Source organism: Augochlora pura, chromosome 5 (genome assembly GCF_028453695.1).
Source record: "Augochlora pura isolate Apur16 chromosome 5, APUR_v2.2.1, whole genome shotgun sequence".
Classification (NCBI taxonomy): domain Eukaryota; kingdom Metazoa; phylum Arthropoda; class Insecta; order Hymenoptera; family Halictidae; genus Augochlora; species Augochlora pura.
In genome coordinates, this window is record NC_135776.1 from 20,439,239 (window position 1) to 20,465,266 (window position 26,028).

The 26,028-nt window shown below is 44.2% G+C and overlaps 1 protein-coding gene across 2 annotated transcripts in view; it reads left to right on the top strand.

Moving 5' to 3' along the window:
• Fur2 (furin-like protease 2) overlaps positions 1–26,028 on the top strand; it is a 432,764-nt gene that overhangs the window by 2,063 nt on the left and 404,673 nt on the right. For both annotated transcript variants that reach the window (XM_078181511.1, XM_078181512.1), the window contains exon 2: positions 7,771–8,406. In XM_078181511.1, coding sequence (XP_078037637.1) covers positions 8,218–8,406 — 189 coding nt within the window. In that variant the 5' untranslated portion in view covers positions 7,771–8,217. The remainder of the gene's footprint in view (positions 1–7,770; positions 8,407–26,028) is intronic.

Consider the following 26,028-nt stretch of genomic DNA (forward strand, 5'->3'; position numbering starts at 1 on the left):
TGGGTCCAAAAATATATAAAGTTCGAGGTTTGAGGATACTTGGCCGTAATTGTTTATTTATCGCGAATAACGCAACGTATGATTTTCCGCAATTTAGCTTCTCAGTTTCGCTTTTCGAAGCGACTGGGAACGGTGGAAGGGATCACTTTCCGAGCGCGTTGTCCTTGATCCACTAGAATCTAGTCGCGGAGCGCGTGTTCGCGAATTTCTCGGTTAGCCGGAGGTGCGTGGGGTCGTTGATCGGCGGCGTTCTTTCACTTTCATCGAAAACACACGCGCTGACCGCGATCTCGCGGCCGAATCCGTACGCGATCGCGTTGCTCAACGCCTGTGAAAGCGACGACTCGCCATTTCTCGCCGCGAAAAATCATCGACCAGCGCGAATAGTGCCTCGCCGATCCGATTCCAAGAAATCTCCCCGGTCGGACACGCGCTTTAATCAGGCGGCGCTCGCGAAAACTCTTATCCGCGGATTAACGCCCGCTCCCCCCCACCCCCACCGGCCGAAACTAATTACGGTTTCGCGTTACGTTCGCGAGTATACACGCCGCGCGACGTTGCTACAGTCTTCATGATGATTTCCTACATTTTTTTGTTCCTCCTTTCTGCCCCTCTCTCGTTCTGCTCGGTGGCCTGGTTCGCGTGTAGCGTTGTCTTTTTCAGGGAACGTTACACGCGATACGCGGAGCAGAAAAAAAAGAGGTTGCTGCCGGTAGGTGTATAATTGTTTCTCTCCTTTTTTTTTTTATTCGTCGTCGTTACGTCTGTTGGAAACCGCGATCTGTTCGTCGGTGCTCTGCGAGTATGCCGCGAATGTTTGCTTATGCCTTGATCGATTAATCGAGAGACGTCTATCGACTAAGCGACTAAGCGATTATCGTAGGCGCGACTCGGGCTGTTGAAAATAAATTTATCGCAATTACGTCTTTTGGTAAAATGGTAAAATGGTAATTTTGGTAAAGTAAATGACTGCAACATAGTGATTGTTGAGGCAATGGGAACGATTCAAAGTTAGACGGATTCGATTGGACAGATGTGTTTGAAGTTAGACCGGTCTGGCCTTATTCACGGTTCAACAATAAATTCACAAAGAGATGGACGGTCTGTCGATAGCGATAACTGGGACCGTGTGCGAGTCCGTTGACGTGCGACGGTTTCTGGCTCGTTCGGATGCGGGTGGAAATTAAAATAAATTTAAATGCGACGCCGGTACAATGGGATTTTTATACCGGCTACGTGGAAGCCAATATGCCGGTCGTTCCCGCCACAATTACGCGACTACGGCGAGCCCAAGTGGTACAGACAATTTCCGATTCGGAGGGCGGTTTTTCTCAAGCGCTGTCCAAAAATTCCTAAAACCTCAGTACGATTAGTTTCTTAAATCCTAAATTGATTTAAAATCGAGTTTAAAAACTAGAATTTAATATATCTTATTCGATAGATGTAAAGTTGATTCTGTGACTGCAGGAAAAAACATTGCAAATGACGTGTTTTTACTTCCGAGATTTAGTGTAACTTGAATTTATGATCACTCTGTGATAGCGGTGCTTCAAGTTGCATAATCCTGCGTCGTTCTATAGAATTTATTTTCAACGATGTTTATCACGTGAATCCTACACGTTCAATTAATCCTCCGGTACAATTAATGCGTTCACTTAAATATAAAGCAATTAAAGTTGAACCCACGAGTCGCGGTATTTTTCTTAAAGCCGCAGTATTCCGTCTCGGAAAACAAACCCCGGAGGGCGCAATAATTGGCCTGGATTAGGCAAAGGGCTCCGCGTCTCTAATTAGTCTAATTTCAAAAGCCCGCGGATCCTCTAAAGATCACAATTACAGCGTCGGTTACGATTACAGTTAGTTCCTAGCTCGCAATACGATATTTAATTAATTAATATGAAATAGACCGGTTACGTAGCACGGAATTGAATTCTGTCCAATTTGGAGGCAGTTTCTGGGCAGCGTTTACCGGGTTTCACCAAGCAAACCGGATCATCGGAAAACGTTCGTTCGTTAGCGAGCTAATAGACCATTCAAGTGTATTTTGTTAGCTGCGGATAAAACCATTGGGTGGGGGTAAAAAAAAGAAGAAGAAGAAGAAGAAGAAGGGAACCCGACCTTCGGACGTGTTTAAAATCCGCGAGACGTCCTATTTGCTCTCTCATTATTCGCCTATGGAAACGAGGCGCGCGGGATCGTTATTCGTCGGTACGGCCGCGCGTATTCATTAGTGTAGTTGTCACCGCCATCGTCCAGACGCGTGTTTGTCCCGATGTTGTGTCGTCATCAACGTCTTCACGGCGAGCACCTCGTGTCATTGGTAATTGAATTCAGCACGGAAGACGGCTGCTCGTGGGATGCAGCCGGCAATGAAACACGCTGTGCCGACCTGCGCGCCACACTTTGAATAACTATGCGCGATCGACCTTTATTCGACCAGATGCCCCAATTTCCGTGCTTTTAGGACAATTTTTGATTTGCTAGACTTTCCATAAAATACTCAAAATTTTCTTTGATACCCTCCGATTTTTCAAACATTTTTGGAAATACTTTTTTTATATGCCAGAGATCAGTCTTTTAATAATATTTGTAATGAGATAGGATTAAAGGAGTTTTTATAATTCCGTGTGGTTTCGCGTTGATTTTCATCATTCTAGTCCATCGAATTCGTTAAAATGCATACGTAAGGTTCGATAATCTCGCTATTGGGTTGTCGCGGGGTCGGTGGTAAGGTGTTTAGGTACCGAGATACGTCTTATCGTTGGCAGGGTTGTTTTTTCTGATTGACGTTCGTTAAATTGCTCGCGGCCGCTCTGTAATTAGAACAGAAATATCGTGCAGCTGTGCAGCTGTGTTCCCGCGGCTGGCGGTGGTACGTTTCACGCGACAAACTTGCACGGCCCCGGCGAGTCGCGCGTAATTACAATTGACTTCGGCCGCGGCGCCGCCTTTATTCGGTCACCGCGCGTGGTGCCTCCGATACAGTTTCCTTTCATTTTTTTCCTCCCTCCCCCCCGCCTTCATTCGACTCGGCCTCCAATCTGCCGTGGTACATATTCCGCGCGGGAACCTTTGGTTAACGGAAGAGTCGTCCGCGAGAATTTTCGCGGTAATTGCCGGTCGCTTTGTGGGCGCTCTCCGATCGCGGGCACACGTCGCGCCCGCTCCGGGGTTAAAAATACCGTGGAATCGATGACACCGATGTCGGAACGCGAAACTCCCACGGTTTCTGTTGGCGGTTCGATCGCGCGCGCGTTCGATAACGCCGTCTCGGGCCAAATCGATTAACTTCGATTAATGCCGATCGCTCGGGGCGCCGGCGCACGTATAGAATTTTTGTGTAATATTCAATTAAATAGACATTCGTGAAGTTGCGTGCATATTGATCGTCTGCGGTGGTTCCAGTTCGCCCCCCGGAAAACGGTTCCATGAATGAGAATTACATTGTAATATGCTTGCCGCAACAGTTTTTACGCTATTCGGATAAATAGAAATTTACGAAGTTATTGCATATTGATCGGGAAACGTTCGATCCTCTGTGTGTGCGTGTGTTCGGCCGAACCACGCGAATTAATATTATCAACAATGCTCGCCTGTTTGCCGGTCGAACTGTTGTCTGACTTCCTGTTGTTCGCTACGTTGGCGCTTTGTTTTTATATGAAAGCCGATTCCGCGGGCATGTATTCACCGACACTCTCGGTTTAACCTATGCCCATCGTTTGTAATTATTCGAACGAGCTGCTGCTCGCCCTGTTGCGCCGTTCCGTTCCCTGGAATTCGGAAAATTGACGAAGTTGCAGCGCCAGTGAGAAGACTGTTTTCGATATTAAAATTCAAGTTTTCAGTTGTGTCATCGAATTACTTTGCGATTGAACTATTTTCTGATTGAATTACTTCGTTATCGAATTAATTCATTATTGAATTACTTTGTGATTGAACTACTTTGCCATTCGATTACTTTGTTATTGCGTTACTTTGTGATTGAACTACTTTACCATTCGATTACCTTGTAATCGAATTACTTTACTTTGTAATCCAATCTCATCGCGATTGAACCACGTTTTCATTCAACTATATTTCTTGCGATCGAATTATAGAATAAGTATAATTTCGATGGTAATTTTACACCTGTTCTACCACCCTTCGTCATTACAAATCCAACAATAGCGTCGCGCAAGCATTCGCGATCTAGCGACAGCCTTATCGATCGCGTTCGGTAAAAGTCGGTGCAGTTCTCGACGGTTCCCGCAATAAATCCGTTTCGAAATGTTGCCGACAGCTTAATAAAAAGAAGCCGCATCTTTCGCGCGCGCGCGCGCGCGCCACTCCAATTTGTCTGTTAAACTGTTGCGCGCAATAGTAATTTCGCCCGGCGGATCCAGTTAACTCGAAGCCCCGCGTCGAACTGGAACGGGCTCTTGCTCGTTTCGCGGTAACTATCGACAATACGACCGGTCTCTATCGACTTCACCCTTTGCCGGAAGACCGGCCGCGGCCACTTTGCCGAACTTCTGCCCGAGCCCGGCAGTCGCGCGCCGATAGTTCGCGATCGAAATTAGATCATCGTACGTCCTCCGAAACTGCGTTCGGTTTCCCCCTGTTCCCGATATCGAATTCTGCGGAGCTGGCCGTCCTCTGTCGGGCTCCTGGAGCAATCCTGGCCGATTCCCTCGTCACCTGTTCGTCGATGCGCTGCCTAACGACCGTTCTTCCGTTGTTTCTTCAATCGCCACAATGGGAATTTTGATTGGCGACCGCACGCGGTACACTGTCTTTATAATTTAGGTAATGCAAATGATGAAATAAAACGATTAGATAATGTAGGATTCGCCGCGTCTAATCGTGCCAAACGCTTAATAAATCGGCGCGCGAGAACGGCCGTCAGAAAATTGACCGCCCGACCCCGTTGAAACAATTAGCGGATCACGTGCCGGGATAACTTTATCACCGGCATCGGTTGAATAATTTACCCAGCTAATGAACCGACACGAAAATTCGAGTAAGTGTTAACGGAACGCGACGAGAGTACTCTCTTTACCGGCGATGCCATATTTAGCGGTTGCTTACTTTGGTAATACATACACCGGCGAACATATGTGATTTTAGGATTTCGCGTTTGAAATTTAAATGGATATTAATTCACTCCTATTTTCAGAACAATGCGAGGTTGACGAGGACTATTCTCCACCGGAGGTGAATTTCATTGTTCGAGTAACTTTTTCAGATAGATAATCGCTCGAACGATTAAACAATTTAATAACTTTATTCGCGCATTTGTCGTGCGCGCGCTTTAGTAACATCAGTTAAGGGGGCACGTGCACCGATAAAATGGAAAGGAAGTAGAAAATGAAAGAGAGTCAAGCGACACGTCAAGAGCCGGGCTACATCAGTTAGCGGGAACAGTGTTTTTTAATTGCGGCGGTCGCGATCAGCGGGCTGTAATCCGTGCGCGACTGCTACGTTTTTTTATCGTTTTTTATATTCCATTAACCGCGATCGTATCAAAGGGTTGCCACAATGGGATAATCGAAGCGCCGAATAAAAATGAAGGACTTGGTCGTGCGCGGTCGATACATTATTTCTTGCGATGCGAGTGCATTATGGATGCGGAACATTCGGATCTTTCCCTTTGTGCGCGTCCTCTCTCGCTCTTTCTCTCTCTCTAAAAGATCGATGTACACCCACAAATGAAAACAAAAGTCTAAATATAAACGATGCGTCTTATGAGACAGTCGCGAGCGGTCTTTCCCCCGCGAGCAGTGTTTTTTCCCGAAGTTATCAGAGCGTCTCGCCGAGGGGCATTCCTCCGTGTTTACGGAAAATGATAGTCATTTCGCGAATGATTAATACGCTCCGCGCGACGAGACGATTTTTCGCTTTTCATTGACTCACCGTCGCGGCTCCTTTTATATCGGAAGTTCAGAGATATCTATAGACATCAGGGCATCTGATCGACGACTTTGACACCCCCTTTGCAAATGGTAGATTTAGACTGCATTGTTTAAACTCTGCTTCAATCGATTTTAATTAAATTCTCAGCATGCATCGGGTTATTAAGGTCTATAAAACGTCTCTGCATATTTTCGGTATAGGTTCGTATGAAAAAAATTTAAAAAACAGGAGAGTTTTTAATTTCGCGAGTTTTCAATTCAAAACAGCATTGCAATAATTATTTAGCTCTCTATTATTCCAAAGACAAGCCGTTTAATTAAGTTTGAAAAAAAGTTATACCGTTTTAAAAGGTGTCCAAACATTGTATTTGTTTCTGACTGTAGCAAGTATAATTTTATTACAAAAAGATCAATAATTTTTAGGCTAACGTTAATATTCCATGCCCTATCAATTTTTTTCTCTCTCTCTCTATTTTTCTTTTTTATTTCTCGTTCGATCCGTCGCGCTCTTTTCCGCCTGGCGAACGTCCAACCGGTCGTGTTGATAATTTACCGGTAAGCTGCCGACAAATCCCGGATCGGAACAGTATTTTCGGAAAATGGAATTTATTAATTTTCCCCCCTCTGCCTATCGCAGTTTATAACCAAGCTAACAATAAAGTCGTTATCGCGTTAATGCGATTTATGGTTGCGCGAGCGCCGGCGCGATGTAGATCACGGAACTTGTTGGGAAATCCGGTAACCGATATATACCATACCATACCGCCCGACGAAAAATCCCTCGGCTGAAAGATTAATCCTTGAAGTTTTCGGTAGACGAGATTGCCGACGTCTCTGTTACGGTGTAACCGGGGTAGCCGAGCTTGCTAAACCTTACCCAAGACGCTGGAAATTATTTGAGTTTCTCGAAAACTAATGGAACGGTAAAACGTACGGTATTGAATTCGAATGGAGATCGTTCATTGTTTGGTCGAGAAAAGCCATCGTTTCCACGTGCTTTGAAAGCATTGTTTGGCTGTTTTGAATCGACAGAGCACGGTCTTCTTTTCAATAAGTAAACAATTCATTTTTATTAGTATCTATTAAACATTGGCGGACGACAAAGGTCGCTGTTTTTGTTAATTATCTATTTTTCAATAATCTGGAAGCTCCAACTGGCATTCCAAATCGCTAACTTTATTATTTCAATAAACTTTGATATAGTAACTTCGATATTTTATTCGTATTATTATTTGCGCATATTAAATAAATATGTCGAAGCTCATTACGTTATCTAGAAGCATCGGTACGTCGAGCAGAAGTATAAATACACGCGACGACAACACTTTTAAGTTGCAATCAAATCGACGATAATTTTATACCCTCTTCCACAGTAGTAGGTACTTTGACCTTGTACGGCGGCAATTAACGAGCGAAAAACAAATCATTCGACATGCATCGAGCAATTCGAGTAAAAAGTACTACCCCCGCGTCTCGTATAATGTTTCGAAGATTTTCGTAGCAGTAAACGCGCGACCAGGTCAAACGATCAACACCCGTTTATCGTGGAGCGACCGCAGAAAAAAGGCGACGCGAACTCCCAGATTAGAACATATTACGAGCGTTATCCGCGCGGCGTGGAAATCCTCGCCGAGATAGGGTTGCGGTGCCGGTTACTGCGAGCCGACCAACAATCGCCTTTCCTCTCGTCTCTTTTCGGCCGTAATAATTAACTTTACATCTGTACTTGTATAAGAGAAGAAGACTGAATTATGTTTCGAATTACAATTATATTTGTGCATAGTTTGGAATGAATGCAAAATTTAAATCATTCGGTAATATGTAAAATATACAGTACCATATTGTGCAGAATCTAACTTGTTGCTTCTTTTCGTTTCAGGCAAATCTGAGGAGCGAGAACAGTAGCCAGAGAGCAGTGTGATCGAAATCTCGGTAGTGATCGTTTCCTCGGTTTCTCGGGACATCGCCGGTGTCTACGGATACGTCCGTCGTTTCTGGCCGCGTGTCGACGGTGCGGTCGTCCGCGGTGATGTTCTTGGCCCCGAGTCGCCTAAGCTTGGTCCGAATCGAATGAATATCGAGCGAACGGCGGCGAACCAGTCCGTACGAATTAAATGCGAATTAAATCGCTGCTCGCGTCGGATTTCACGGGTGATCTAGTTTCGTGCGTGTCGTCGGCCGGTCCTCGAGCCTCCTCCGGCTCGTGAAAGGATCGTTCGTCGAGTCCGCTCTCCTCCTCCTTCTCCGCCCTCCCTCTACCCGCCGCGTCCCTTGTCCTCCGCGTTCCGATCCCTCGTTCGTCCTCTCGTCACTTCCGGTCGACGAGATGATGATGGTCGTGGAAGCGAGGTCGTTGTGCGTTCTGTTGCTGATCGGTGTCCTCGTGAAATCGGAGCCCGTGCCACGCCCGCGACCCCTGCCAATCTACACCAATCAATTTGCGGTACACGTGCCGGACGGACCGGAAGCTGCAGCCGATATCGCCGCCAAATACGGATTTGATAATTACGGACAGGTGAGTGGATCTTCGTTCCCTCCTGCGCAATTATTCCATCGACGCCGGCCAGCCGATATAGCCATTGCCGGCCTACGAAATCAGCCGACCAACGCGATTCATATCGGATTCTATGCTTCGCGATTTCCATCGGATTCTATGCTTCATGGTTTCCCCAAAAATCGACGAGGTTTTCCCGCAAGCACGCGGCTTCGACCGCGACGGATCTGCGTGTCGGCGGCTCGGATGCCAATCGATGTAAATTGAAAAATTCAGGTAAATTAGCGAATCAGCCGTGGAAAAGTAACTCGCTGATATATCGCTGATAAAGTCACAATTTCTTATTTCGATTAAACTTGTCTTTCCAGGACTATTCGAATAACATTTTATTTCATTATTAAGTTTCATTGTTATTAGAGATTTATTGCACTCGATGAATCTCTGCATTGAAATTTCAAATCGATAGAATCGTGTTCATATTTCACGTTTTCGGAAGTTCTGAAAATGTTCGAGCAATTATGGCAAATGTTTCTCCAAGAACGGAGAAATTAACTCGTTGTAACCATGTACCCAAGTACAGTATCGCGACAAGTAGAGAGAGAGAGAGAGAGAGACGCGACGGCATTAGAACCGTTTTAATCTTATTAAACTTCTCCGCCGCGGACGAATTCTATCTTTCGTCCGTAGTCGAAGAAACATTCCCGACGAAGACGTTCAACTTAGGAAAGTGCTCTCGCGTAACAATTAATAACTTATTCGGAGGGCACTTAAAAACTTGCGACTACTTACAGAGGCTTTAGGCCCGAAAGTTTAGGGGAGGCGTCCAAGAGTTTCGGGAGGACTCTCCGAACTTCCAAGGTCATTCAAATTTGTTAAGCCTATTCGAAAGGCTTGCCTGATTTTTCCCCCCGGCTTTGGCACGACTTGCCTAAAAGTTGACGAATTATATTCGGTTCTTGAAACCGCCGGCAAAGTTCTCCGTAAATGACGGAATCGATTCTAAATGCTGAGAAAAAAAAGACAGCCGGAACATCGGCGCGTAGAATATAGCAGTACAGCTTTTTCGCGGCTCGCTTTTCCGAGGAAATTCTATTCGAACGCTGGTCACACGCGCACACGCTTGTTTGCTTTCATAAACTGGTCAACGTTTCCACCTTTCAGCCGTGACTTTTGCTCGCTCTGTTTTTAAACCGAGCACGATTGATATAGGCACGCACGTGTTGCTTCGTGATTAGGACGAGACTGATTTCAATACGTGCTTCGTTAATGAAGTTGGCCCATACATTATCGCATGGTTGTAGATACGGTAATTTCTTAGCAAAAATTAATAACAAGATGTTCCAACGATTATTCAGCGAGCTCGCGATTTTTCACCTGAGTCGAACATACCGCGATAATTGAAGAAATTCAATTAACCGGTAGCATTCTCTGAACTGTGCCATTCGAATCGCCATATTTGCTCGCCGTAAATTATCGCGGCGCGGCGCGGCGCTTTATCGGTGACCATCGGGGATTCATTGTAAAACTTTCACGACGACCGCCCTTACGTCGGACCGCCCCGAGTTCCCAGCTAATGCGTCTCCTGCCCGCGGTTTTACTTTCGCGTGATTCGAATTTAATGCTCGCCGATTCGCGATACGCGCCCGCGAATATCACACGGCCAACTATCGGGGACGGGCTGCCAGCACGAGAGAAAGACAGTGTTTTTTAATAGCGACGCGCGGCGATGCGCGATATCTACGGTCTTTGATAAAAGCAATCGTCGCCAGATACCGACTATTCACGCTTATTCCCGAGCGCGTTCGAACAAAAATTTCACTAGCCATTGCTGCGCTGAATAGAGAAACTATTTAACCGTAGAGTGATGCATACGTCGAATTTCCTTGTACTAATGGCGATGTAGAGTATAGCTTTTTTTAGGGGACCGAAACTTTTTGAATTTTCATGGTATATTATTGTAGATATCGACGAGATAAAATCGAGAATGTAAATTTCAATTTGCGGAATTTATGGGTTCAAATGTTATTGGACGTCGACGAAATACCTCTATATTGGCACGCGCGGTTCATAGCATGATTAGTAGAGTTAGTTGGCAGTAGATGGCAGCACGGTGACATCTGGACACTAACAATACAGCAAAAATACTGAAAATTCATTGTTTTTCAATATATTTATACATAATTTTGGACTCAATGAGTTCTGCATCTTAACATTTAATATTATTTGACGCCAGATCACCGATAAAAGATCTAAAATAATAAATTAAGGTTTCAAAGTATTTATAATTGCAATATTTTAAATTACACCTACCCAATTTTGCCATAAATGCGTGAAGTAAAAAATGTAGTAATAACCAAGCTTGAACACAAATGGCAACTAAAATATTCCGCCAATATCATTATTTTCTGCTGATATTACGAAAGCTTATTGTAACAATAACTTATCGAAGGATAATCATGAATCATTTATATATTAATATTCCGAGTTTCCGTCTGGTATTCAGACGCCACCGCGCGGCGTTTCGGGTCGCGCCGAGACGCGCACGCATCGCCACGCATCGAAATCACCGGAACCGCGTCCTCGTTAATTATGTTTACGACCACGCTCGAGCTTTTCCGCCGCGCTTCTGGTCGTTACGACGTTGTTCCCGGTTCTAGAAATCTGCTCCGCCCGGCGCACACCTCCTGGAACGCCGTTAAAACTATCCCGTTTCACTCGGTACGCACGCGAACAATTGACGAAAGACAAAACGATGAAATTAATTCTCGGCTTGACCAGACTTTCACGGGGTTTTTTTTTCCGCAGAGGAAAGAACGTTCCCGCGTAACGACAAACGATCTCTGCGGTTTACGCGAAATAGATTATTCTCGTTTAACGAGGGTATATGTAACGTGCAGACCGCGGATATTGTGTGTAAACGACAAAAACGAATACATCGAGTGCGAAATAGGAAAGACATTTATATTAAAATTAGTAAAATAATTAAAATTTCATTTCGATAATATAGTACTCTACTAATCGGAATATTAAAAAAGAAATCTCTGAAAAAATTGTTAATTAATTTTCTGTGATCTTAGATTTCGCGACGGATAACCAAAAATTTCATTCTGATAAAATCGAACTTTGCTAATCGAAATATTCAAAAAGAAATGTTTGAAAAATAGCTAATTAATTTTCTATGGTCTTAGAATAATTGGATCGATCGGGCGCCGTGCGGATCGTAGGCGCGAAACGATGCGTTATTTCCGTCGGTGGAAAAATAATCCGGCGATCCTGAATTTTTTTCCCGCGGCACGCTAGATTTTATTTGCACGCATTACGGCCCGGTCCGCGCGAAGCAGTAACATTTTTACATCTTTACGGGACACGGTCACGTACAGTGGATCTCCGTCCGTCGTGTTTTACCGCGGAGTCCATGTTTTCCGGATCGCAATGACGCTCGCGCGGAAAAATTTTACAGCGGTTCGAACGACGACACTCGGGGCTCTGACCGAACGGTTATCGCCACCTAAAAGTCTCATGATCGAGCGGCCATAAATCACGTTCGTAACGATGGCTTTCACGAGGCCGGGCGGCCGGGCCGGCCGGGTCGGCCGTGCCGGCGGAGGGCTTTTCCCGCCGCGAGCCATCGAACCACGGCCCCGCGGCTTCGTCGGTTGTTTATTCGTTTGCGGTTAGCGTGCGCGAAAATTTCATCGCGTCAGCCGTCCGGGGAGCTATCTCGTTTCTCCCGCTAATTTGCGAGCCTTGTTATGCCGCCCGCGGGAATAAAAATCGTTGCGATCGAGCTTGCCGCTCGCGAGCCATCTACGACGCCTGCGATCTCTTTCGTCGCGCGGTGCACATAGCAATTCGGGGCAAAAATCGTAACTTTAAAAAAAAAATCATTATTTTACGCTCCTAATAATTTTTAAAGGGGATGTGTAAATGCGTCGGTCGATGCGGAAAAAATTACACTGTCGAATAAAAAATGTTTCGCTAATTTTTTTTCAACAAATAATCATTTCTTCAACAAATCCATTTGGACTACGTACATGAGCGTTTGATTAAAAAATAATAATAATACAGAGAAAAATATAAGAAATGTGAAATATGTGATATAGAAAGTATACCAAATGTAAAATATGTAAAAAGTTTATACATTGTATAAACGGATGAAAGAATTAAATAGGCATTTGGAGAGCGCATTAAGTTTCCTGCAGTATGCTACGCGAATCTCTCTCTCTCGTGCACCATAGGATGTAGATTTTTCGAATAAAAATAGCTCGGAGCGTCAACAAAGTTAAAACAGCTTTTAACGTCCTGATCTCGTTTGTTTCGGGAACTGTGAAACTTCAACGGGAAGTTCCACGAATTATTACGCCGGGAGAAATAATTTTGTTAGTTCGGTCAGCAAGTTGCATCTTTTAATTAACACCTGAGAACGGAGTTCGCGGATTCTTGGAACATTCATTAGTCCTCGTCTCGAGGAACTGGGTCGTTTTTACAGACTGTTGCTGCCGGGCCGTCATCTTGGCCGCTGTTTTTATCGTTCTTGTGCTACGCGTGCGCGCAACAAATTGTAACTGCACGATTCTTACTTGGGTTCAACAATTTTCTTTATCGAATCGCGAGGACAAAATATTCCAAACTTTGAAAATTACGGTTTTCGTATGATTGGTAAATTGGGAATAAATTGGGAATTTTTAACTCAGTTTTCGACGAACGACAGAGTACAATAGATTTTTACTAGATTATTACACGAGACACCAGGGAAAATTTTATAAAAGCTCCGACAACGTTGATTAAATGCTGTCGAATTTTTTATGCATTTTTGCAAGACGCCAGAATTTTATAAAAGACTCCGCAATGCTATTAAAATGCAAATGCTATTCATTTCTGCATCTGTGCTCTCATAACCTAAAATAAAATAAATCAAATTTAACCTAAAATACCGAGAATTTGATCAAAGTTACTGGAAGGTTGATAAAGTACAAATGCTTGATAAATGCAATACAGTGAATTTCATCGAACGGGGTGTAACTTTGGAACAGCGAGAATCGAGCGTTTCGAAAGAGGTAAAGCTTTCGCGGAAGAACGGCGACTTAAAAGAGCGATTCCCGGAGGGCCGCGCGGCCATGTAGTTCTGGCATCCAGCTGTTCAATCGTTTTTATATTTCAAGAGCAGCGCGCAAGAATCGTTGCGAACTCGCGCTCGCGCGTTGCACGGCGTGCAACGGGGCGGCGACCGGTGAAACGGAGAAGTTCCGCGTCAGAAGTAAGTCCGCCCGGCTCAAAGGGCGCGGTTCACCGTTCGCGGAAACTTCCCCCTTAACTTTGTTCCCTTTGTTTCTCGGCCGCGGCTGCGACATTTCCGCAGGACTTTCCGCGTTTCTTCATGGATATCGTTCCCGCGTGGGAATTCTTCGCCCGTGCCCCACCCTCCCCATGGGCTTGAACTTTCGGTTTTACTTTGGCTGCACTTTTACAGGGAACGCTGTCAGCGTATTAGCACGGCAAGCGTATCCTTTCTACGGCTTGTAACGGAGTCGATTCTTAATTTTCTTTTCTTCGTAAAATCGTGGGTGTTTTACCTGTTTATTTGATAGCTAATAAAAAGGTTAATTTTGATGTTTTATCGACGATAAAATGTGGGAATATTGTCTAAACAATTATCAATGATTACAACTTGTTGGTTATTAAAATTGATAACAATAAATTACTATAAATAATTTTTATGACAATTATAATAACTCCTTAGCTAATTTATAAAAATGTATAGTGATCAACAAGTTACAATCGTCAAAATTCATGCATGATTTTGGGCTGGAGGCATCATTGGACCATTCTTCTTTGATAATATAGCTGCTCGGGCAATAACAGTTGCTGATGTTCGTTATCGCGACACGATAACCCAATTCTTTATGTCCAAATTGCAAGATATGAATGCGGACGATACATGGTCTCGACGAGATGGTGCCACGTGCTATGCTGTCCGAGAAACAATTCAATTACTGCATGAATCATTTCCTGTTAGTGTAATTTCCTGTATTGATGATCATGCTGCACAAATTATGCAATTTAATGCCTACAGATTTTTCTTCGTGGTTTCTTTGAAATCTAAGATTTATTGTTAATAAAGCCACGACTACTCACATTTAGTAGCAGGAATAATTTGATTAATTAATTAAAAATTTCCAATTTTAAAATCGAAGCCTACCCTTTTCTAACAAAATTACTTCTCGCGAGTTTCGGGACACCCTTTATTATAAAAATATCGTTCCATTTAGGATATCTGGCTGTAGAATATCTCGGGGCGATTCTTTCGAGTTTGGCGTCGTTTTCTTGGCCGCGTGTTCCGAGCACACCGACTGCTAAAGTTTTTTTATCTCGGCAGGGGGTGCAAGGCCGGGTTTCCCTTCTGTTTGCACCGCACACGCGTTTTATCGGCGCCGCGCGATCCTTTTCTCGCGGACCGCGCCCCAACGGCGGAGGAAACGCGTGCTCCGAGAAAACGTAGGCATGTCACGAGATAAAAGTTTATTACCGGTCCCTGGCAAACGCAGCCGTTCTCGGATGCGCGCACCCGGTGCACACCGGCGAAGGGAGAGAGAGAGAGAGAGAGGCTGCGACCGCGGCACGCTCTAACGTTTCGCGTTTACCTACCCGTCCCCACCCTACCGTCCACCCCCTGTCTCTTTTGTTCGCGCTGTTTTATCGCGGCTCTTATTATTAGCCGTCGAGGTTAATCTTCGAAAAGGAACGGAGTTCGGTGACTTCGGCCAGGGCCGGCCCGTTCGACGGGCACTTTGTGCTCTACAGAGAACTCGGAGCCCGAGGAAATCGGTCACGGTTTTGGTAAAATTTCTGGAACGCAAGAAAATATTGAAAAACTCGGGATAAAAATTGCGGCAGTTAGTACCCAACATCAGATAGATAAAAAATAAATTATGGAGTCTTGGTAGACATTTTAAAAACGATTAAGAAATTGTGGAGTCCAACGTTGCAGAACTCAGGAAAATTCGTGCGGTGTGTGGAAAAAAATTGCAGGAGCTGCAAATAGAATTATGCAACAAAGAAATATTTTGTGTGACTTCGGGGGAGGGTCGATTGACCCAGATAAAAATTGTAGAACACTGGGTAAAATTTTTGAGACCGGCAAACAAACCGCGGAGTCCGAGAAGGGGTCGTGAAGCCAAAGAAAAATTGCGCGGCTTAGGGGAAATCGTGTAGCTTAGGGAAAATTGTGTGGCCTAGGGAAAAAATCGCAGGACCCCGGAAGAAATAGTGAAACCCAGAAAAAGATCGTAATGTTTGGAGAAAAAATTATAGAGGCAAAGGAGAGACGTTTAGAGTTCATGCAAAAATAGTCATCGATCCACGAAGGAAACGATAGATATGAATTTAGTTATTTTAAGTTATTTTTAATTATGTGTAATTTAATATCAATTATTATTAATTCAGTGATTTTAAGATATTCTTAATTATGTGTAATTTAATATCAATTATTATTAATTCAGTAATTGTAAGTTACTTTTAATTACGTTTAATTTAATATCAATTATTTTGGGTAAAGTTTAAATAAATTTTGTCGACGAACATTCCGATTTATTTCAAATAATTTATGAAGATTATTTCTGCAGCGATTTTATTGTTTGAGAAATTGATAACGATTAATTACACCAATTTGGCTGCTTAACTTTGGACTCCGACTCTTCGTTTAGACAGCATACACTGTCTCTTTTGCTTATGCCGGACGACTGTACCGTTTATCGCTTTTTTAAATTCGAACATTTATTTTCTCTTACATAGATACGCATCTGTGCTTCGCGTCCTGCGCTTACGTATACTCACGTGTGCACCGTATGTTTGGTGACGCACGAATCCTATCCCCTGACGTCTGTATACTTTTATTTTCTATAAATTGCTAAAGATATTTCCTTCTATAAATTTTAAACGAAAAGGTAATTTTGCTAATTTCAAAGGCTTCTGAGGTAATATACAATATTCTTAATATTCTTAATATTCTTAATATTCCTGATATTATAAGTAATTTATGTAAGTGCATAAATTCCGCGGTTTATCGTCGTTCCGCCATATTTCCGGTTCGCGAGCGATCGCGACCGGTCACGGTCTCCTTGCGAGCGACAGCGCCCGTTAAAAGACGGCGAGCGAACGGGTCGGGGGGGATTAACGTGAAAGCGTTAAACGCGGGTTTCTTCTGCTGTTGCGCGCCCACGGTTTCACTTGTCGCCGTCGTTGACGAAACTGGATGGCGACGCCTCGTGTTTCCCTCCAACAATAAGCAGAGTGCGCCGGCTCCGTTTTTGTTTCAGCCCGTTTATAGAATTTATCTTTTCACCGGGACGGAAAGATCGAATATTCCGCGGCGTTTATCGCGTGTTCAGAGACCAGAAAAACCTCGGGTACCCCGGACGGCGGGGGAACAATGAGATATGCAGATCTCGCATCGGGGAAAAGTTTCTCGGCGATTCTTTGTATTCAAAGTATCGTTTCACGGACGAAGATAGAGAGGCGAAATAACGCCGGTACGCGGCCATTAAAAAAAAAAAGAAGAAGAGCAGAAACGAACCCGGAAAATAAAGAAAACGGAACAAACTCTCGTTGCGGCGGCTGAAAAGCTCGCGCTCGCGTACAATCACCTGTCCTAGAGGGCGGACTCTCGCATTTGCATCGCCCGGTGGCCGTTTTTACGCGTCGACGGTCCCCGATTTCTTTCAAGTCCCCGCGCCGTCGTTGGACAAACCCGCGGCGATCGTTCGTTATGCAACCGTTGCAACAATAGCCGTTGCACGGTGTAACGCGAATCAAGGGGAATCGGTACGCGTGTGTATGCGTGGGCGTAGTGGCGATACAGCCTCGATACGGGCTCGCGGTTACGAGGCTGCGACGAGATTCTTCCGCAGAACGAACGACCAATTTCTCTTTCGCGAGAAAAATGAAAGGATAGATGCGATCGCCGCGAACCGTGGACCCGGGTGCATTGTCATTAACTATATAAGTAAATATATAGACAACTCGAAGTATTAGGTTGGAAACTATGAAACGGGCGTCGCAGCTATACAAAGACGAGACAAGAACGCCCGTTTCATAGTTTCCCACCTAATATTTGGTATATAATATTTGAAAACCATTCACCATTTACATTACAATATTCCTTTGGATTAACAAATGCATTCAATCATTCCCTATGAAAGAATATCTTCGTAACGTCTGTCACTTTAAAACAAGAAACGTGAAACCGGTTGTTTTGACCGGTTCGGTAGGTTCTGTGATAAGATTCGAGCATCATTATGCGCGATTAACAGTTTTTCTTTTATTTCTTAAAATGATGTTTATTCCACAAAACTTTCTACAGATATTTGGTTTTATCACCGCCATAAATAACGTAATAAGAACAGTCTAACGATAGATATTTTTTAATATAAATTTTTCACTTAACTTCTTAATATAGAGAAGCTTACGAACATAACAATGAAAGATAATAATTATAATTGAATATTTGATTATCGCAGTCGCAGTTAAATTCAACAGGAACTGGTTAATAATAGGGAGTAATAAGTACTGGTATTAGTATAAAAATTAATTAGCAAAACTGTTGTAAGAGAGTTTATGGCAACGTGTCTGGAAGCTGTAAGCGCGTTAAATTCGAACCAAACCGTAGACGCGCACGCAACTATATCTAGTCCGTGGTCGCGGCTACAGAATTAATTAGAAGAGTGCTTCTATTAAAAAGTGATTGTGCTCCATTTAATTTACCGAATACTAATAGTATGTAAAGGAGCACGTGCTTGGTAACTGAAACACGCGGTGTTTCTAACACCTACTTTTAATCGCTACTGTCGACTCATTAAATTTAGTTGAAAAATAGTCAATATATCAGTAATTAATTATTCCTCCTCATAGATGTTTCTAAAATAGAGCAACATATTCTAAAAATCCCGAATGTATGTTGTCCTAGATCTCTCGAACTATAATTTACATTTCCATCTTATTGCAATTGCTGGAAGTGAAATAGATCTATTTTGTATAAACGTTCGGACGCAATCTCGCTAATTGATTAATTAATTAATATTCTCGAACCGGTTGGAACTCACTTTCTTTCACTTCGCTCATGCATGTCACACCTCAGGCACACACACGCGCTTATACAGCATACTGCAACCTCATTAGTTCATTATTAAAAAGGATCTGATAGTTCCTCCTCTCCAACTTAAATCACTCGACTCTTCTTATCATTTCATCTAACAAGTTTATAGATTACTCTTCTTAATTGAACACTGACTGCCGCATTTAGGATGATGGAATTATTCGTCCGCTTTTCAAAATTCAATTGTTCGCTGACCTATTTGTCTCTTCCTAATTTCTTTAGGCTACCACTAATAATTTTAATGGATTCTTACCTTTCGGAAATTGATTAAGTATTAAATGAAATTATATTAGTTCGTTATGTTAACAAGATGAGTTATTTATATAGACATGTTTGTTGGTAGTATGTGTGATGGCCACGGTTTTATATTTCACGTAACTAAGCTTGTTGGCAAAGTAACCGATATATTGCAGCTTAAATTTTCGATTCGACCTTTTATTTTTCGACCAAATAAAATACCTGAACGTTGTAAAATTCCGAAGTCGTCGGTGCAACAGTAGGAAGCGTAAAATCGTTCTCAGTCGTCCCATCAGTCTCTCGCGCTTCCACATTTCCTAAACATCCTTCATTCCTCTCTCCACCGTGCCCAGCATCGAATAATATTTCACCTGAGACAACGACTAATCTCTTTCGACGAAAAATCGCCGCGGCAAATAAATCGAGGGTCGCGCAGCTTTCCAGCGCCGCGAAGACAATTAAACAATCTAAAAAAGAGAAACTCTCCTTCTGGCAGAATAAAAATCGTTACACGGCTTAAGAAAGGATGATCCCATAGTGCCTGACAATCTCATCCGGCTGAAAAACAGGCTGCTCCGTCCTCAATAAAAATCCGGAAAATCTCGCCGACGTCGAGTCCGCGGAATCTCGCAGCCGAGAGAGGGAGAGAGAAAAGAGGAAAAGGAGCTCGCACGAGCGAGCAAAATAATCGAGCGACGGGGGTGGTACGTACATACGTATACACAGAGAGAGACAGAGCCGGAATATTACAGCGTTATCAGCCCCTCGGTCTATTTGTGCCGTGCAATAAGTTGTCGCGGGGGGAACAAGAGAATCGAGTTGTGTGCGCCGGTGTTTCTGGGAACACGGTTAACCGGAGAGGCTAGATCAGGCGGCCAACTTTGCCTGTTACCGGTTCTCCTTCCCCCCTTTGTTTCTCCGTTAGATCAATCCCGACCGGCACTCGATACAATCGACGGGCGAACGGGTTAGAGGACGAAAGAGCGAGAGAGCGAGAGAGAGTGAGGTGGAGGGACTGAGAGGAAGGGAGATCGAGACGGCGGAGTCCGAGGGAGACGGAGAATCGATTTAAACGTGTTTTGATCGGTGCCGGTATATAGGCCGGTCGCCGATTCTCGTCTATGTCGCGTTCGCGGCAGAAAAGTTGCCGCCTCGATGCAATATTAAGGCGAGGCCATTCGCGGAGAAAGGATTTCGCGCACGGTTTGCCAGTGTTTCTCACAGGCGCGCGCTGCCTCGTTGCGATGGATCAAATGAAAAAAGTCGCTGCTTCATGTCTATTCAAAACTATGTGGATGTGCTGAAATGTCTAAATAATATCAATCAGAATGTTCGAGGGATTAATTTTAAACGAGTTCGTATGAACATTAAGAACATCGAATAGTTCACAATGTCTTATCAAGAAAACGCCACTTTACGAACTAATCTTTGCAGATAATGAATATAAAGCCATTCTATATTTAATTATAATTAATCTGTAGAAATTTTATAACACTTATATGCAATGTTAGCTTAGAAGTTACGATTTTTCGACGCATTCATTAAGTTAAAAATTAATTAATTTTGAGGTCATGATTTTTGTCTCAGTTTCTTCCATGCACAATGTACGGCGCTGCATGTGGGTGTTCTTCGAGGTATGCAACGTGCTCAGAGATAGAAAGAACACACACACAGAGAGAGAGGCGAGCGCGCGCGTCTCTCCATATTTCTCCTCGCTAGGCCGATACTTTATATTTCGCTGCTATGTACTAGCCGACGGGTTCAGCGACGGAAGGTTATTATATTTTCCAGTCAGGAGAAGTTGTCTACTCCCTTCTTCGCTTTTTTCTTTCCCTCCCCGCGTACACCCCCGCCCGGCCGCCGCGCCGTTCTCCTCGTTCCCTTCACGCGCGAAACGTGCGCTACACCCATTTACCTCCGGCCCCGAGACGATCATAAACTATCCCCGTGTAATTCTTGACGAAATTATTTTAGTTCGCGTCGACGGCACCGGGAAAGTAGGCAACGCCTGCACCGGGATCTAGGAGACCGATATTTGCTAACGTTGGATCACGATTTTCGAGGTTCGATGCTTTTTTGAGTCCGCTCGTCGACCGGCTTTCATTTATTTTAGATATATTTTATTTTAGATATATTTTATCGATGATCTTAATAATACCAAGAAGAATTATGAACAATAAGATTTTAATGTAACTTTTAATATTGTCGCATTTTAATATTCTCAAACTACGCTATTTATCAGGTGGGAAACTATGAAACGGGCGCTCTTATTTAGTCTTTGTCCAGGTGCGACGCCCGTTTCATAGTTTCCAACCTAGCCTATCTTTAGCTATTTCCTAAGGGGTTGTCCACTTCAGGGTAAAATCACATTACATCGACTTGACCAGGAGAATCCGCCCTAATAATATAATAAACTAATAAAGGTAAACAAGACATACAGAATAAGAAAAGTAGAATATACTCGGACACTGAATATTTGCAGATAAAAAAGAATCGTTTTCCATAAAGGAACAGCATTTTCTCCGCGCCCTGTAGATTCGTTTTTACACAGAGAAACGTGAACTATGCTGTAAAGCTGGGAAGAGTATTATAGCCGATCGACGTATCACTGCAGACGTTGCGAACGTCTATCATCTTCGATTGCTCGAGACCCGTAAAACATATTTAGTGAAACATAAGGAAAGTTTCTTTTATCCTTGGAACATGATCGAACTCCTAACAGAAAACATTTCTTTCAATTCCGTCCTCTATAAATTTCCTCGTAAAAATTCGCACAGTGAAACTGGTGTTAACAACGACGCTAGACAGCGAGAAAGCGGCAACGGCGAATGCATCGAAGCATAGTAGAAATTAGTTCGAAGGCGTTATTGTTTTTTCAGCGGAATCGGTTCGCGAACGTAAAGTACCATTTTGGGAGCGGAAGATTCGACGCGGAATCGAATCGTTCCGTTTCATTGAATAGCTTGTCTGTGATTAAAAACCTTTTTAAAAGATTTAATTTTGTTTTAGTTTCGTTGTATATTCGAAAGAATCCCTTCGCGAAATTCTAAAACTCCTCGTTGCGTACTTGTTACCATATTCCGCAACTCGTAGACAGTGCGTTAACGATCGAAACTTTATTTCCTTTCGAAGTTACGCGCGGCGGATTGTTGCGCGTTCTTTCGTCTCGATGGCGAATAATTTCCAACAAATTAGATGTAGCCGAACAAAGTTAGAAAGTTTCGGCGGTATGCGCGTCGATCTGCAAGTTTATAAATCGCTGCCGCGTCCTCGACGTTCTGCGCGCGCGCGCGCGCGCGTGTGTACATACAGGTGCGATATATACCATGAAATCGCGTGATGCAGTTATAAATAAAGTCGTTACGCTTTCCAGTGCAAAATCACGGTATCGCGTTATTATGCGAAGATTTTATCGGGGGAGAAAAATTCTCGGGCAGCTCGGTGAACCGAGTCGCGGTATCAATGCTAAAATTACCGAGCGTTTTTCAGCGGCTACGCGCCCGGGCAAAATATTTGTTACCAGCTCGTTAATAAAGAACAATAATAAAAATCCTCAGTCGAGAAACAAACGATGTCGAAACACCGGAAGAACGTTGATCGAACACCAGACAAAAATCAAAAAAATCGCGAGAGATGTTGCGAAATCGGAGGTGATCCTTTTCGGCCGGCGCGTTTAAGGAGATCGATGGAGAAGCGAGCGGTAAAAATTGGCTGGCCGGGGGGATGCGAAAGGACGCGTTAGAGCGGTAGGAATCGTTGGTCCCGTTACCGAGCCGGGGAACGAGCAACGAACCAAACAACGTCACGGCGATTCTCGTACAAAAATGTCGAACCGAGCGGTGGCAGCATGGACAGTAAAGAGAGGAACGTGTGGGGCGGACGGCCGGTTCTCGGTCACGTGACCGGCTCGGTTGCGTGAACGAGAGAGGGGCCCCCCTTAAGAGCCCCGCTGGAAAACCGGTAACTTGGGAGCCCCGACGGAATCCGTTTGCCGGCGATATACCGTTGCAGAGGGACAGATGCGGTCGCGGCCGGGATTAAACGCCACTCCGTTGCTTGGTCGATGGCAAAAGAAGAACTGGGGGCCACCGGAGACTCGGCTCGCAACAGCCTCCGCCGTTCTGTCTCCCCTACCACTATTTCTCTCGTCTACTCTCGATTTCTGTCCGGTGCTCTCTTCCTCCTCTCTCTCTTCCTCCGTCGCCTCTCTTCCTGCTCCGCCTCTCACTTTTCCTTTTTCCTCGGCGTTCTTCGTTAGCCTTGTTCCCGGCTCTCTTTAACCCCCCGGGTAGCAGAGAAGCACCCCAATTTTCTCCTTTTTGCGCCGCGCGACGTTCTCTCTTTGGAACCGCCCCGGCCAATTTCGCGCTCGCATATTAACAGCTAGCTCCTCGCTCTAATTTCCAAGCAGACACGCAATTGCCGCTTTACATTATTCTTGCGTTATGCGATCTTATTGCCGGTCGGACTCTCCTCTTCCTTGTTCCCGGCGCGCCGCGGGCTCGTTACGCGATTCCAGCGGGCCGCTCCATTCTCCGACGGCCTTTGCTCTTGTGTACCGGTGGCTCTCTCGCTCTGTCGGCTAATCAGTTTTCAATATTTCTTCTGCGCTCTGTGCAGTTGGCGACCTTCTTGGATTCTTGTTGGCGTTTGCAACGAGCCGGCTCCTACGGCTTCAATCGATTCTCTGCGTTTGCGATGATACTATCAATAAGCAAATCATTATTAATACCACCAACAAGTAAATCATTGCTGGCACTAATAAAAAGTTCCAATAAATTTGTCGCCAATTCCAAGCGTGTCATTCAGGCGAACATATCAATATTCCGGCATCGTCTAACAAATTTTCCAGGCGGTCGTAACATCGTTTGTAAAATGAAAATCGACGAGGCGGCGTCGAGGTAAAAATCGTTTCACAACAAACGCAACAGAGACGAAACGCGTCGAAACAGGCGCCGTTGAAATTTCAATTGCCGCAAAACACAGTGAAATTGCTGTTATTAAGAAATTCCATGGAGCCATGAACGGGCCGGACAACAGGGTCTGCGGGCAGAGGGATGAAATCGATTTCGAGGCTATCGCACGGTCGAGCGCGCCACCACCCCACCCCCAGTCCTTTCTTCTTTTTCCGTCGATGATTTTTTGCCTCGAAGCCGTTGTATTAAGAGGACCGAATATTTTCGCTCTCGATCACGTCCGACAGTGGCTGTCTCCGCTCTCGTTTCTCCTCTGTCATCTCTGCCGGTAATTGGTGGTCGAGGCGGTCCGAGTATCTTCTTCTTCTCCTTTTTTTTTCTTTTTTACAAACAAGCGACAGCACGAGACTCGGTGGCCGTCCCTGCGGAAACATTCGCTCACGGCGACCGGGAGAAACTTTGGTGTCGGTGGGTGGCTCGGGTTGACCGTGGTAATTTCGTGAAGTATTATGTAGATCGTGTTCCAGGGAATCCTCGTTCCCTCGAAGAATTACGATGCTGAACGAGCGAAGCGGTCGGGGAGCGACGCGATGGGGGCTCGGGGAGTTTAACCCATCGGGATGGAAATGCTTCCGAATACGACACGGCTGCTTCACTCGTCTTAACTCGCTTGTACAGTGTCTCGTCATTCTCCTTATGGTCGCGCTCCGCCCCCCCTCTCTCTCTCTCTCTCTCTCTCTCTCTCTCTCTCTCTCTCTCTCTCTCTCTCTCTCTCTCTGTTCGACGTGCAAACGTGACTTCCGAGGGCAATGGACACGTTCTTGCTATCCTTTGGTTCTACGTTTATCCTCGAATTCTTTCTCTCGCTTCTTTCCACCGTTTGAATTCTTTCCCGATGTTTTCTCAGCACTTGCTCCCTTTTACGAAACTTATTTTATTCGCCAATTTTTGCTGAAATAATTATTTTATTCAGTTCCTCCTAATCGAATATATCAATCGAATTACACCATATTTTTATTTGAATAATTCCTCATTTTTTATTCGACTAAATAATTCTGGGACTTTGCACCCGAAACGAAATTACTTAATCATACATCAAAGAGATGGTAATTATAGAAATTAAGATGGAAGTAATTACTTTCCGAATTAATTCCTGTGCAAATGAATTTTTATTCGAATAAGAGTTCTTGCCTAAACTTCAGTCTGCCGTTCGTTAAGAAATACAATACTTTCGTAAGTACCGCTCGCAAACTCTCAATTTCTATTTCCGTTAAGTATAATTTCATTTACTTACAGTTCAAACACTACTTCGACGCACAAAGCTAATGTAATCAACACTCCCGAGTTTTTATCTGATTTTATCCGGTTTCTTTTACCAGCAGCAGAAATATTGCGCCGATTCATAAAACCCGATACAGTCGAGTATGCAAATTTTTCGTCCGATGCTTTCCAACGAATGCTGCCCCTTTCGGCTGTACAGCGGCTGGTCGCTTTCACGCATACAATGAAAACGTTTAAGCCTTCGAATCGTCCGACATTTCTTGATATACACGCTTCCTTTTGGTCATACTGTAAAAAAAAGAACTCTTGCTTTAATGCATAAAATCGATAGCAGCGAGGAGAACATGTATTTTTCATGCGATTTAAATTCGACTAGTATGTCAATTTCTTTTGTAAAAAATAGAGGACAGTCGTTTAACAATTATCAAATTAATTTGAAAAAATTTCATTTGTGTAAGAGAAAAATGAAAAGAAGATAAATTGATGAATTAGTACGGTAAAATTCATGCACCGGAAGTATAAATCGAACAAAAATAATGTCAACGGACCACAATAGGCGCTCTATTAGGATACTATACGTAGTTTGTGCGCGACCGCGAACGTAATTGGTCGCGAGAAGATTAAACGATTTCCGGGAGCAGTTCGGAGCATCTCCCGGGCACCGGGATTAGAATCATCGTTGACGGAACACATTTCATCGGCGCAATTAGTCGCGGTTATCAAAATATGGTCAAACGCTTTAGTGACGCTCGGTAAGCTGCAATTATTTCGCGCAATTTAACTAAATACTGTTTGTAGTTAACACGGAGAGACCAAAGCACCAGTTTAAATCAATTATCCGGGAAAATTACTTGCGACGATAATTCAACCGTTGCTTGGCCGCCGACGCCGCGCTCCCGCTCCCGCTCCCGCTCCCCGCGGGTCATTACTATCGACTTTGTAGCAGCACCGCGTTTAGCTGGAACACAATCGGCGAAATAGGGTCCCCGCGCGTGTTTTCCGCCCTGTCCGTTCCAGATTTTATCGGCGCCCCGTATTCCTGCCAGAGTGACGGAGTGA